At 39.5% G+C, this 13,165-nt stretch overlaps 1 protein-coding gene across 6 annotated transcripts in view; it reads right to left on the bottom strand.

Annotated features, from left to right (window-relative positions):
* Positions 1 to 1,077: 1,077 nt before the first annotated feature.
* Positions 1,078 to 13,165, bottom strand: part of NRG3 (neuregulin 3) — a 1,214,780-nt gene continuing 1,202,692 nt past the window's right edge. For 2 of the 6 annotated variants that reach the window (XM_069571555.1, XM_069571556.1), the window contains exons 8-10: positions 8,924 to 9,094; positions 3,407 to 3,478; positions 1,078 to 3,174 (exon numbers count right to left, since the gene is read on the bottom strand). In XM_069571555.1, coding sequence (XP_069427656.1) covers positions 2,667 to 3,174; positions 3,407 to 3,478; positions 8,924 to 9,094 — 751 coding nt within the window. In that variant the 3' untranslated portion in view covers positions 1,078 to 2,666. Of the gene's footprint in view, positions 3,175 to 3,406; positions 3,479 to 8,923; positions 9,098 to 13,165 lie in introns of all 6 variants that reach the window. The other 4 variants (XM_069571557.1, XM_069571559.1, XM_069571558.1 and 1 more) reach the window with 2 other exon arrangements.

Genomic DNA, 13,165 nt, shown 5'->3' with positions numbered 1-13,165 from the left:
GGCATGTGAGCTTGAAAGACAAGGTACTGACGTCTCCAGGTGTTGGCCACATTAGATCAGCTTTGAGAATCTTGATGCTTATCAGCACTTGTCTGCTGGTGCCCAAAGAGGTGCTTTTCGAGTCTGAACGCTTTTCATAGGAGAGTTTCATATTCCAAAAGGAGATAATGGTCACCTTCAGTGGTCATTTAATAATTTCTCTTTCTGGAGGATTTCTGTCTCCACTATCAATTTTGACATAACTGTATCTCTAAACTTTACATCAGGCTGCTGGTGGACATGCTTGATGTTCATACCCTTTAGAAGGCATGAGGCTGTTTATAATCACAGAATACATGGTTCTACTTTAACTAAATAAGGACTTAAGTTTGATTGACAACCTTTGATCTTCTTAGAGTAAATGATACATTCACTTCATACAGAACATACAACCTCCTAATTAGGTAGATTCTGTATGAATTCATTTAGATATGCAACAGGTAACGTTTTAGTGAAAAACCCAAGACAAGCTTGACTTCAACAGACTTGAGAAGACTTCCAATGAGTTTGATAATTGTGAAATTTTTAAATATAATGACACATTGGGTATGCAAATTATGGGGTTTTAATATACCTGTTAATTAAGACCATCTTTCTCAAAATTTCCCCAAAGATGATATTATTTCTAAATGAGAATTTAGATAATTGAGATATTAAAAACATATAATAATCTTTTGAGTCTAACAGTATTACCTCTATATTCAAAATAAACAATTAGTGACTACCACAAAGCATTTTGTTAAATATAAAATGTGTTTCTACCAAGATGTTTTCAACGTTTGAGACTTGAGTTTCCACTAAACAGTGTTAAGAACACAATGTTCTTTATTTTCCCTGTATGACATTATGTCTATTATCAAAGAATATTCTCAAAGAGCAATTCGCACTGTATTTTAAGCAGAAACAGCTTAATCTTAAATAAGAACTGTATATATTCAATATTTGATTCAGAAAGAGTTACATTCCTTTTCAAGGGAATGTGCATCTTCCACAAAGAAATTTTAATCAAAGTTTTCCCAAACTTCAGTAAAAGAAATCTTTTATATACTTTCAAATACTGTGCCTTTTTATTTTAAACAGTGTAAACATAACAACTCAACACCACCGATAATTGGAAAAAGACTTGGTTATGCAAACACTAATTTCCTTGATTGCCCCATGAAAAGAAGGGTAAATAAAACAGACAAATCTTCAGGAGAAGTTTCAGTTCACCTTAGCAGTGGTAAAAATATTGCTTTATTCCAAATGAACATACAGCACAATTTACTGTTCTTTGGGGGACTTCCTGTGAACTGAATAGGCTGGGCTTTGTGACTTCAACAATTTATTCTTTCCATATTAACCACAGAAGCCAATGTCTTGGTCCACACATGGTAGACTCTCTATAAAATAAATAGTAATGAGGATGATGAGAAAGCAAAGGGTAACCATCAATTTGATCATTGGCTTGTATAATTTAAGTATGCGTGACTCAGAATAAGTACACATCCCCAACTTGCCTTGTGATACTGATATCATTAATGAGCCAATAGTTGTTCCTCTCAAAAAGATTCACATCAGAAAATGGTCTAGACATTGTCAAGAGTTTTGTAGGACCCCACCATGCAAGTGATCTTGATTTACTAACTGACCTTTCTACTTAATGGAAAAAAAATTTAAAGTGAACAGATCTACGAGGGAAATTTTTTTTTCTTCTGAATATTAGATTCCCTGATGTTTCAGAACAAATTTTTAGCAAGCTGAATACACACGCACATGCACACACATACGCACAATGAACATATGTGCATACAGCATACCAGTGCTCGAGTGAGCAGGCCCCCACAAACACACACACACACACACACACACACATACACACACATACACACAGGCACACACACTGAGAAATGCTCCTTTGGAGCCCCTAAACAATTTCAAAGAAAAACATTTCTATTAGCATGATTTTAAGTGACACGACATTTGTGATGTTTTTGTCTCTTTTTCTATAGCAATTTCCTACCTCCCTCTGAGATTCTGTGCCTTCAAATTTTGGAGGAAGCTGGCACATAAGAGTGGCTAAGATTGCCCCATGATGCCCTCTATCTTCTGTTCCTCTCCTTCCAGAGTCTTTGTGCCATTCTTCAAAAAGTAAGTAGAAAACATTACATTGGTTGACATGACATAACCTGTGATGAGGCTGTCGAGTGGATAGAGATTTAGGGTTTGAGATTGGCAAGCCACATGGCAAGGGCCACCTGCTCACTGGCATGTCCGCCCTCAGCATACATCTCTTCTCTTTGAAACTGGGTAACTGCCAGCACTTTTTATGAGGCCACTGGCACTGTGGGGCTGAGGGTCTGAATTGCCCACATCTACTAAGAGCCAAAGAGGACAGTGTTGGGACTAACTGAAATTGTATTCAGAATTCTACCCAAAAGCTTTAGTTGTAAGCTTTATCCCTCCTGAAACGTTTCTTTCCCTTTAAAAAAATATTTTGTTAAAAAACACTATGATATGAGGGCGATAGACTATTTGGTTTCTTCTAAGTAGATGCTCTTAAATTAATGCATATAAATAATTTGTATTTAATCTCCTCTCTTTCCTGTTGAGCAAAGCATAGAATGCACAGATTTCTACATCTCGAGTCACTTGGTCAATGCAGGGTCTCTTTGTATTTCATTTCTTAAGACAAATTGTGCCTCTCGTTCTGATTTGGCTGTGGGACTCAGGGGAAGAAAGGCTGTGTTTTCACTCGCACTGTCCTCGGTCTCTACGCTGGCCAGTTCGTAGTCTTCTGACCGCCTGGCATCAGTCAGAATTCGAATCTGCTCCTGGACAGTTTCTAGCAATATTTTCACTTCTTGTTGTTCTGCTGTAAGACAATCGCTGACTGGAATACTCACATTGACAATATCAGCAGAGTAGGAGTTTTTGCACCATTTGATGCTTTTGACTTCAGAAACCCCTGGCATTTGCATGCAGGTTTCCTCTAGACCCACTGAAGGGATGATGGGCACGGAACTGGCCCTTGGGGATGAGTATCCCATCAGGTCCTTTTGCTCCAAACTATTAAAATAGGAGTTTGTCTCTCTTGAAGGCAGTTGCATATTTATTGATGCATTTTGTTGGGTTGTTAAACCATTGGCTGAGTACCTGAAAAAGAAACAAAGTGTAACATATTCTGCTCCCTGCCCCACACTATTCAGTCAACAAAGCACTTTCCACATGCATCATCTCACTGACTTCTCACAGCAACCCCATGAGACGCATACTATGTTCCCAGTTAAACAGAGAAGTAAACTGAAGCTCATAGAGGTGAAGTGACTTGCCCAAGGTCACACAGAAAATAAGTGACAGACTGAGACTCAAACCCAGATCTTCTTACTTTACGTCCAGGGATCTTTCAACACACCACAGCTGTATAGGCAGGTGGGATATAGTCTTCCTGACCTCTATCCTAGAATACAAAGTAAATGGGGATTGAGCAGGTAAGAGTGTGGCCCTTCCATAGCGACAAACAGGAAACCCATAATGGCATTACTCCACTCCATCAACCTGACCACCCTCTCAGCCCTGGTGTAGTCCAGTAGACTCCTTGTGGCTACCCTAGGTGGAGGCAATCACGAAGCCCACTCTTCAGTGTCAGAATACTACAGTCCTAAGTTTCTCGGCTTCACACTGACTTTAGGGAGACCAAGTCCAATTTCCAATGGACTGTTCTATAGGAACTCCCTCACTGCCAGTTTATAGAGCCTAAAAGATGGGATGAGAGGCATACAATTCCCCTGTCTGCCCAAGAAGAACATGCGGGAAGTTCCACAGGGCCTCAATCAAGTTAGTAATGTTCCTCACATGGTTTCAGGAGCCAAGTAGGGTAGTTTGTGGGTGTGTGATGATGACCTGTCCAGAATGCCATCATGACATTCCAAGTCATTTAATATGCAAGAATCTAGCTGGCCCCCTTCTTGGTTGTTCAGAGTTGGTGAATTTTCCATTGCTTCTGAACTCTCTAAAGCCAAAGATTGGAGCCGAGATATGGTAGATTCACAGAAATGAGCAGTAGTATTTATCCTATTTCTCAATTATTTTTACTTAATTTTAACCTTAAATTAAAATTTAAGCATAATCTAAACATTTTCACCCTCAGTATAATAAATCTCATTCTCCTCATCTTACATTATAATGTAAATAAAAATCATGTTTATACACGGAAAGAATAATTGCAACAAAGTGTGTTGCATACTAAATAGAAGCCTTTATTGTAAACACAAGCTAGGAGAAATTTAGAGATCTCTCTTTCTGCCAGAAAGCACGAAAAATGAGGAATGGCTTTAGGTTGCAGTTCCATCCTCTCTCACTGTGCCCAACATGGAGTTGGCAATCAATACATTTTGACGGAATGGACACAGGACTACATGAACAGATCTTTAAGGTAAACACTCTCTTAATATCCTAGTTAACACAACAAGAGCTAACATTCACACAGAGCTTTCAAAAGGCACTTTCACCTCTAATTACTTTATTGATTTATATAACACTGTGTGGTTTATTATTATTACCATTTAATGGACGAAAAAACTGGACTAAGGAATACCCAAATGACTTGCCCCAAATTATGCTCTTGGTAAGCAGCAGAGGAAGCAGTTAAAGCTATTGTTGTCTTATTTTGTTACTATCAAGGCCTTACATGAGTGGGCATCTCAAGGTGCATCCCAACCTTTTTTGGGATGGAAAATCTTTACCTGCAGAAACTATATAGGCACATAGAAGGAAATTCCCTAAGGGATCTTACTGCTTTCTCCTTAGTGTTAGATGACTGAAAATCTGAACCTTTAAAGTTTCTGATCAATGAATCACTTTCAACAAGAAGGAAGGTGCCAACTTCAAGGCTTCTGTGGTCTCTTCTTAGCACCATTAATGTGTATGAAGGTAGAGAATGCCTGATGTCAGATTCACCAATGGCACAGGGCCATGAAATTTTATTAGGATAAAATCATCTTTCACATGGATATCATCAGAGTAGATCCATGAGTAGAATCTAACAGGTTGAAAAGTAGTGATGACAGATGTCAATTTTTAATACCTGGATCTGAACATATTTGTAAAAATGATGGCTAAAGGTGTAAATATCTTATAGGATTTAGTCAAATGACACTTTAACAAGTCCACAATGTGACATGACTGAGAAGTAAAGGCAATTCAAGCCAGACTTGGAGCTATCTTCCAATACGCCTGTGGGCTGCCCTGGGTGGCTCAGCGGTAAAGAATCCTCCGGCCAATGCAGGAGACCTGGGTTCCATCCCCAAGTCAGGAAGATCCCCTGGAGAAGGAAATGGCAACCCACTCCAGTATTCTTGCATGGAAAATCCCATGGACAGAGGAGCCTGGCAGGCTATAGTCCATGGGGTCACAAAGAGTTGGACATGAGTTAGTGACCAAAGAGCAGCTGATAGACGAGAAAGGAAGTGCAGCTGACTTACGTGTCATCTCACAAGCCAGCTATGGGTCACACGCTGGCAACAACTGAAATCTAAAATGCTGCCCTAACATGAAGGTATACTTTAAACTATTAGAACGCTCCAAAAATGTGACTTTGTTTTGGATCAGAAAAGATTTCAAAAGTCCTACCACCATTACATTCTCTGGAGTCTCAGACAAACACGGAAGCCTCACTTTAATTCTCTCATTAATTAAAACTGTCAGGTTGTAATGCTGACCTGGGGGCTGCTCTGAGGACTTGCTGAACTGATGCCTCTGCATGAATGAGTAGAGGCACACTGGTGGTCCTCCCTTTCTTCCTAGAGTTGCTGCAAGTGTTCTAGCACTGATCTTTGAGTAGGAGGGGACACTGCTCTCCAGAAGTTTAAGGTAAATTTCTAGATGTGATTCTTGATTAGACGATACTCAGAATTCTACCTTCCATCATAGTCAATGACTGTCACATTCTATCCATAAGCTCATCATTCATTGACTGTTAAGTACCAGTTTGGACTGCCCTTCTTCCGATGATCCCTCAGCAAAGTAAGCACATGTGCCATTTCCTTTGTAGCTATGTGAACAAAGCCTCCTTTTAAAGAGGGAAGATTTCAACAACTAGTCATTTCGTTTGATTCCCAGGAATTCAAGGGTCAGGCTAAGAAATATGTGTTTCCCCAGAGGACTCTAGGGCCCAGTTCTTGGTGCAAATGGCATTAGAATGAACAGACTAAATTGAAGGAATCTAATTTTCCCTCTGGAGCCATACAATTAGAGATTCCACATTTATACGTTGCCATTCATGACAGATTTTTCTTCACGTTCCTTTCTTGGTTTAGTGGTTTATTGAGTCAGAAAGGTTGGTATTCAACGCTTCTTTTACATGGGATATCTCATCTTTGGGTTCACCATTGAAATTCTTTTATCTTTCACGGATTCATCTCTAAACTTCATGAAGAATAACTGAATATAAGTTTGTGAAGTTGCTATTTAAGTGAGATGGATGATAAGTATGTTTCAGATCCCTTCTACTTTGAAGGTAGCAGTCTCTTGTGAGTCTAGCTCTTTCTGTTTAGTATATGAATCCATCAGTTTGATTTGCCTGACATAATGCAGTTCAGAGCTTTGTGAGCCACTAGCCATAGTCGACACCAACCCACTGATCAGGGGAAAGGCTCTTGAAGAAGCTCCTTTCCACCTGATTCCCTCCTCAGGCTTCACCAAGTTAGACACTGGGTTCAAGCTGGGCTGAAATTAGTGCCAAGGAGAGACATCATATACACTGGGAGTCTAACTAGCAGACAGCACCCACGTGCTTGATAAACAAGCAGCAAATGGCTGACGGCTCTTATAAATTCATTCACTCCCCCTCCAGGCAAGGGCCAGATTTGAAAAAGGCTTTTAGCTGTGAAATTCTATTACCAATTCCATTTCCAGTCCGGTGAGATGGTCAGTCCCCCAGGAGTGGGAAATAGCTGTTCTCGAGAACTGAGAATGAGATTGCTCCCTGAGATTCATTGGGCTGAGCACACAGTGACTTAAGAGTCATCATTTATCAACACTGTGTGCTTATCACATTGGAAAATGCATGTGGCCAGCCAATTGAAGAGAATATTCCAAACCCAATGATGGTTGAACCAAAACAAAACTGCTACCAGGCAGGATAAGTGTTAAGTCCCCCAGGAGTTAAAAAGCAAAACAGTGCCTGAACATGCCCTGGAAATCTCTGGGCCCTTGGAGATTTGTGTATGTTTAGTTCAACCCTATGCCTGTCAGAGCATCCTCTTACTCATACATATGGAACGATAGCCATGGTAGTACCCAGCAGAGGAAAGAAAGCATGGACTGGGTTCTCTCTCTACTCACAACATCTCTGAGCTTGATTTCACCTCATTCTCATTCTAACATTCATCCCAGGGCAGTGGGGAGAAGGTTGGGGGAATACCTAAATAACAGACATTGTTAGTGATTTAAGAAGAAAAATAATTATGAAACATAATTAACTATAGGCTAATGCAAGCCCCTTTTCCAGCCATAACGCAAATAGAGATGCAAACTGCTTCCTGAAACTTGTATTATGTATTTTGGACAACTTAGCTATTATGTTGAATGTGTAAATCTCACCCCAGATCTGTACTGATATATTTTACAGTCCAATTGGAATTGCTTCACAATTACAAAATTGAGACACAGGCTATTTATTTATTATCTTCTAGCCTTCCTACAGAAATCTATTGCTGAGATTTGTCAGACACGGCACTGTTGCACGTATATCTTGCCCAGAGGGAAAGACAAAATTAAGAATCTGGGACCTCAAACCTGCTTTGACTTTCAACTTGCTACAGACTGGGTAGAAAAATCACCCAGACCAAGGAAATGTAGCCTGGCTTATTCAGAGAGAGAAAAGAAAACTTGATGCAGCAGGAAACAGGCTTGAGTGAGGGAAGGGATTCTTAGACTTTCTAAAGTAAACCCTGATTACATTGCTCTTGAAATTAGTAGCAATACTTTAATAGTTCCCATGGCAATAAATACAAGTACCCCTTCTCTGCTTACTGTGTGTCAGGCACAAGCTCTTGACACATGTCATTTCTTTTTAATCTGCCTGACAATCCTCAGGAAGGCTCACACTATTTTGTTCAATTTATAGACTAGAAAACATAAGCTTAAATGATAAAACTTTCTCAAATTCAAACAAGTAGTCATCCAGCTTATCGGTTTTGATAAGGGCTGCCATCTTTGGTTGGAGAGCTTATGCCAGTTGGGTAGGTGGTGTCTACAGTTCAATCTACACTCTACTCACCATTCTGTGAGCCCCATGCAGGTCCATGTCCGCTCATAGAGGGGGCACTTTTTGCACTGCAAGGATGGGCAACAGCCACTGAGTCCGAAGCCCATTTTTCCACCCCTGCACTGTGAGTGAAACTAGAGATCTGAGTTCAGCTAGTTGTGCCTTGACAATATGCCGTCAGCATTGACTGAGACACGTTCAAGAATGCTCTATGGAGCAGATGCTACTTCTGTATTACCAGTAACTGCTTATGGTATTTTCCACAATAGTCATTAGAGAATTAAGTCTTTTTTTTCCCCAAAACCTAAGGATGAAGGAATACTTTTGTCCTCCTAAGAAATCCCTAGTTTTTAAAGTCAAAGACACATTCCCAGTTATTTTAGAAACTGCACTAAAACATAGTGTAGATATCTATATACTTCTTAATGTTACATTTCTTTTCCACCTAACATTTCCCTAATATCTACTTCCATTGTATCTATTCTTTATAGTTATTATTTTGTGGAACAAAGATGGAAGCAAGCATAAATAGCCAATTGGTGATGGAAATCAGTGAATAAAACCCCAAAGAACATTAAAAACTCCATTTAAAACTCTAGGAAACCCACCCTAAATTCCATTGCTCTTAAGACCTACCCTTGGCAAGGTATCGTATCCTGGTCTGGGATCCTTGATTCCTCCAGTTGCTGATATGCTGGTCCCACAAGTCCACCCAGCCTACTTCGGGGTGATGGGGGTGTCTTTCGGAAGGCATTCCTATGGAGCATACCACTCCTTTGCCCTGGACTGCAGCAAGAGGAGAGGGTCCTGCTGGTGGAAAGAAAATCAACAAACAAATTGATCATAGCCATTTCCTCACAGGTAGCTGCTCAGATTCTTTAAGCACTGTATTTGCACCCCAGATCCTCAGAGTTTCAGGCCAGGTTTCATCCATGCCTGCAAGATATCGGCTAGGAGGGACTGAAAGTTGCTGAATCTATTTTATCTTTGGACAGATGAAGAAGAGATGTTCAGTTCCTCTGTTTCTTGCATTCCTGTCTGGAGCACAATGGACTAAAATAATGGCAGCTTTCCAGCCTGAGAGGTGAGCTTAAAGAATGCTCCAGCTCCTGATTCCCATCCTCCCTTGTCATCCATCCATGCTCCAGCAGGGCCTCTAATAGAAATAAACATGGTCTTGTTATTAAACAGTGATGAGAACTAAACCCAAGAAGCCTTAAGGGGAACATGTCAATGGGGTTAGTGGTCAAACAAACAAGCCTTATTTTAATTGCCATTGTTTCCTTAAAATATATGTCATCTACTTTTCCAGTTCACAATCTCAAATTTTCATAAATCCTTAGAACCTAAATTATTTTTCTTTTGAGGTTTCTTTTTCCTAACATTTTTATTGAACTAAAGATTCTTTAAATTCTATAGTGTTTTACAGTTTTCAAAAGATTCACACAATTTTATATAGTCCCATATCAACCCTTTGAGTTTACTTTTAATACATGTCTGATCATATATTTCATTTGATTCATACATCCAAATAGCCAAATAACATATGTTATTTGAAGACTAAGGTCTGTCTAGTCAAGGCTTTGGTTTTGCCTGTAGTCAAGTATGGATGTGAGAGTTGGATTGTGAAGAAAGCTGAGTGCCGAAGAGTTGATGCTTTTGAACTGTGGTGTTGGAGAAGACTCTTGAGAGTCCCTTGGACTGCAAGGAGATCCAACCAGTCCATTCTGAAGGAGATCAACCCTGGGATTTCTTTGGAGGGAATGATCCTAAAGCTGAAACTCCAGTACTTTGGCCACCTCATGAGAAGAGTTGACTCATTGGAAAAGACTTTGATGCTGGGAGGGATTGGGGGCAGAAAGAGAAGGGGATGACAGAGGATGAGATGGCTGGATGGCATCACTGACTCGATGAACGTGAGTCTGAGTGAACTCCAGGAGTTGGTGATGGAGAGGGAGGCCTGGCATGCTGCGATTCACGGGGTCGCAAAGAGTCGGACATGACTGACTGAACTGAACTGATCAGATGCTATTAAGGGGCAAATAGCATACATGGGATATACCTCAAGTAAGATCCCTACATAGATTATATTAAATAAAAAGAACTAGACTCTCTACAGGAATCACTTACTAATTTGCCACATTACTAATTCCATCCATATCTATTCCTCTCTCCACGCCACTGAATTTACCCTATTACTGTGTGAACTGTAAGAACTCTGTTCCTGTGTAAACATTCCCTGAAATGCCTGTAAGATAATTTAGAATGTTTGTGTTACATTCTCATTTAACTTTGAAAATAGCAATAAAACCATATACAGAGCAAAAGCATTTTCAAAATTTCAATATGTCATCAAGTTCTAAAGGAACCAATTCTCCCAAAGGAATTTTACCCATATTACTACATTACATGGAGTTCCATAACATTTCCCCCATTTGAAAACCTGACATATGAGTGCTAGTAGCCATCTTCCTGGGTTTGGCTAGGGAAAGCGACCACACTTTAGAACTTCATATTTGTCAAGCCTATCCCTAACTTCCTGAGTTTGTGCAGATACCAGATTATACCTAGCATGGTTATTACAATTTCATTCTTCAGCATAATATTTCTAATGTGTTGAATCCTAAAATGCTTAACAAGGGACATCTAGCTAGGTCACTAAGCCAGCAAGTTTAAGGAGCTCCATAATAACTGATTCGTTTCTCTGCCTTCCAGTTTCTATATACACTGTCCAGTGGCAATTATGAAGTTCACAGAGCACTCGGGCTTGGATGCTAGAATTAGCTGCATTGGGTCTGTATGTTACTAGCAGCATAATACTGGGGATAGTACTTGTGCCAGTCAGAGTCCTGGAGGGAAATAAATGGCACCAGAAATTGGATCATTTGGGAAGATTTTGCTCTTTAGAAATGTATGTTCACTGTTTGAGGGGAAAAAAAAGAAAAACACACAACAGGATACTATTGTATGATGACAATGGGAAGCTGTTACCATCCTTGTTACTGAATGGACAGGGGGGAAGGAGCAGTTACCTGACTGAGGAGAGAAAATGGTTGTAAGCAGAGGCCACCTGGCAGGTGCTGCGGCCCCCAGAAGAGGGGCCGTAGCTAAGGCCACCAGACAGGGAGGGAAGGCAAAGAGTGCTAGGACCTCACTGGCCCTGCCCTTCCCTCACTTGCCTGTGCATCACAGTGAAACAACAGAAGTCCAAAGGCAAGAGAAGTGCTGCCCGTTTTAGTGCACAAGGCAGGGCAGAAAAAGGTAAAGCCTAGACATGGTGCATGTTTTGAGGCATTTTCATAGTATTGCTGTGGGGATTAAAGAGCTCAAATATGTAGTGTTTAGCAGGAAATCTGGCACTTGGTAGGTGCTCAGCACAATAAGTTCCCCAATTCCTCTGCCCAAACTGACAACTCAAAGGCTCATACTAATCACTGAAAACCCTGGAATTATTTTACCTTAAAAAACCTATATATGTCCTGGCTATAAATGAGTTATATCGTCAAAATTAATGCACTAAGTATGATATGACATAATAGATGGCTTCTTTAAAATAAAGGAGGGGGGGTGTGTTGGACTAAACATGAGAAATAATGGCTTTGAATTAATAGCTTTTGTTTCATAAATGAGTTATCCAAATGAGTCAGATTTGCAGTACACCAAAAGAAATGAATTATTCATAGCTAGCCAAAATGGCACAACAACAAAGTCTACAGGTATGAACTAGTAACCCACCTTAAAAAACAGTTCTATACCTATTGATCAATCCACTATTCAAGCTTTATAACCCAGTGGCATTCAGGAAGTTATGGAGCAGTTTGCGGGATGTATAAATCAGTGACTAGGTTATTAATCACAAAAACGTTTAAGTCTACTGCATGTTTTACAAAACAAAAGCTATGATATATTGAACTGTAATTTACAAAGTTCTAAAAGCACTTTATAAATCAACCCTTGCCTGTCTATCAGGACACAATGCATGCCAACAAATACTGCAGAGTCATTGAACCAAACAAAAAAGAAGGTCTCTTAGAGAGTTCCTTATTTGACCTGTGAGTGATTCCTAGAAGCCATGGTAGAAACCAAGTTTAGGAGGGGGTGTATCAACAGACAAAAATAGGGACAGGGTTATTGCAGGTCAAATACGTTAGAAGCTGTCATTCTTTATCCTATCAACTTTAAAACATGTATGACATAATATGATACTTAATATTATACTTTATTTTACTTGACTGGATGAAATGCTGCTTTAATACGGATTACAATCTGCAGAGGGAAATACGCTTTTGGAAAAAAAAATTCTTCTAAAAGGCTGATGATTTTGTATCTAATTTCTTAATTGAAGAACATCCATTAAGTCCAGTGAACTTAAAATGCTCTTTCATAGGGAAATATTTGTAAATTCCCCTACTGATATAAATCAAAAGTTATACTCAGTAGCTAAAGCAGTTATCCAGTGGCCAAACATATTTCATCCTGTGTTGAAAATATTTAACCCCTTTTTTTAAACTTAGCAAACCCTTAATATCTCAGTCTCTACTCATGTAGATTAAGAATAAAAATCACCATCGAGTACCAATGATTAGTATCCAGAACGACATGAAAATCCCATAGTAAATGTGGTCAGCATCAGTAAAATCTTTTGGGGGGACTCCTTCAGAGGTGATAGAGAAGTTAGCTTCTTTGAACAATGCATACTTCTCTCATTGTCGTTTCTAAAATGTGGTTCAGATATGTGAAAACCAAGGGTCAACAACATTTTTCTTTCATTGCTGGAAACAACTTCTTTTTTTTACCTTTTCCATAAAAAAAAATTTTATTCTCTTCATAATTTAAGAATTGTTTTTAACACTGTACTTTCCTACTAAGAAAAGAAAG

The sequence above is a fragment of the Ovis canadensis genome, chromosome 25, assembly GCF_042477335.2.
Source record: "Ovis canadensis isolate MfBH-ARS-UI-01 breed Bighorn chromosome 25, ARS-UI_OviCan_v2, whole genome shotgun sequence".
NCBI classification, from domain to species: domain Eukaryota; kingdom Metazoa; phylum Chordata; class Mammalia; order Artiodactyla; family Bovidae; genus Ovis; species Ovis canadensis.
The sequence above is the reverse complement of the archived record's forward strand: the minus strand, read 5'-3'. Positions and strand labels throughout refer to the sequence as shown.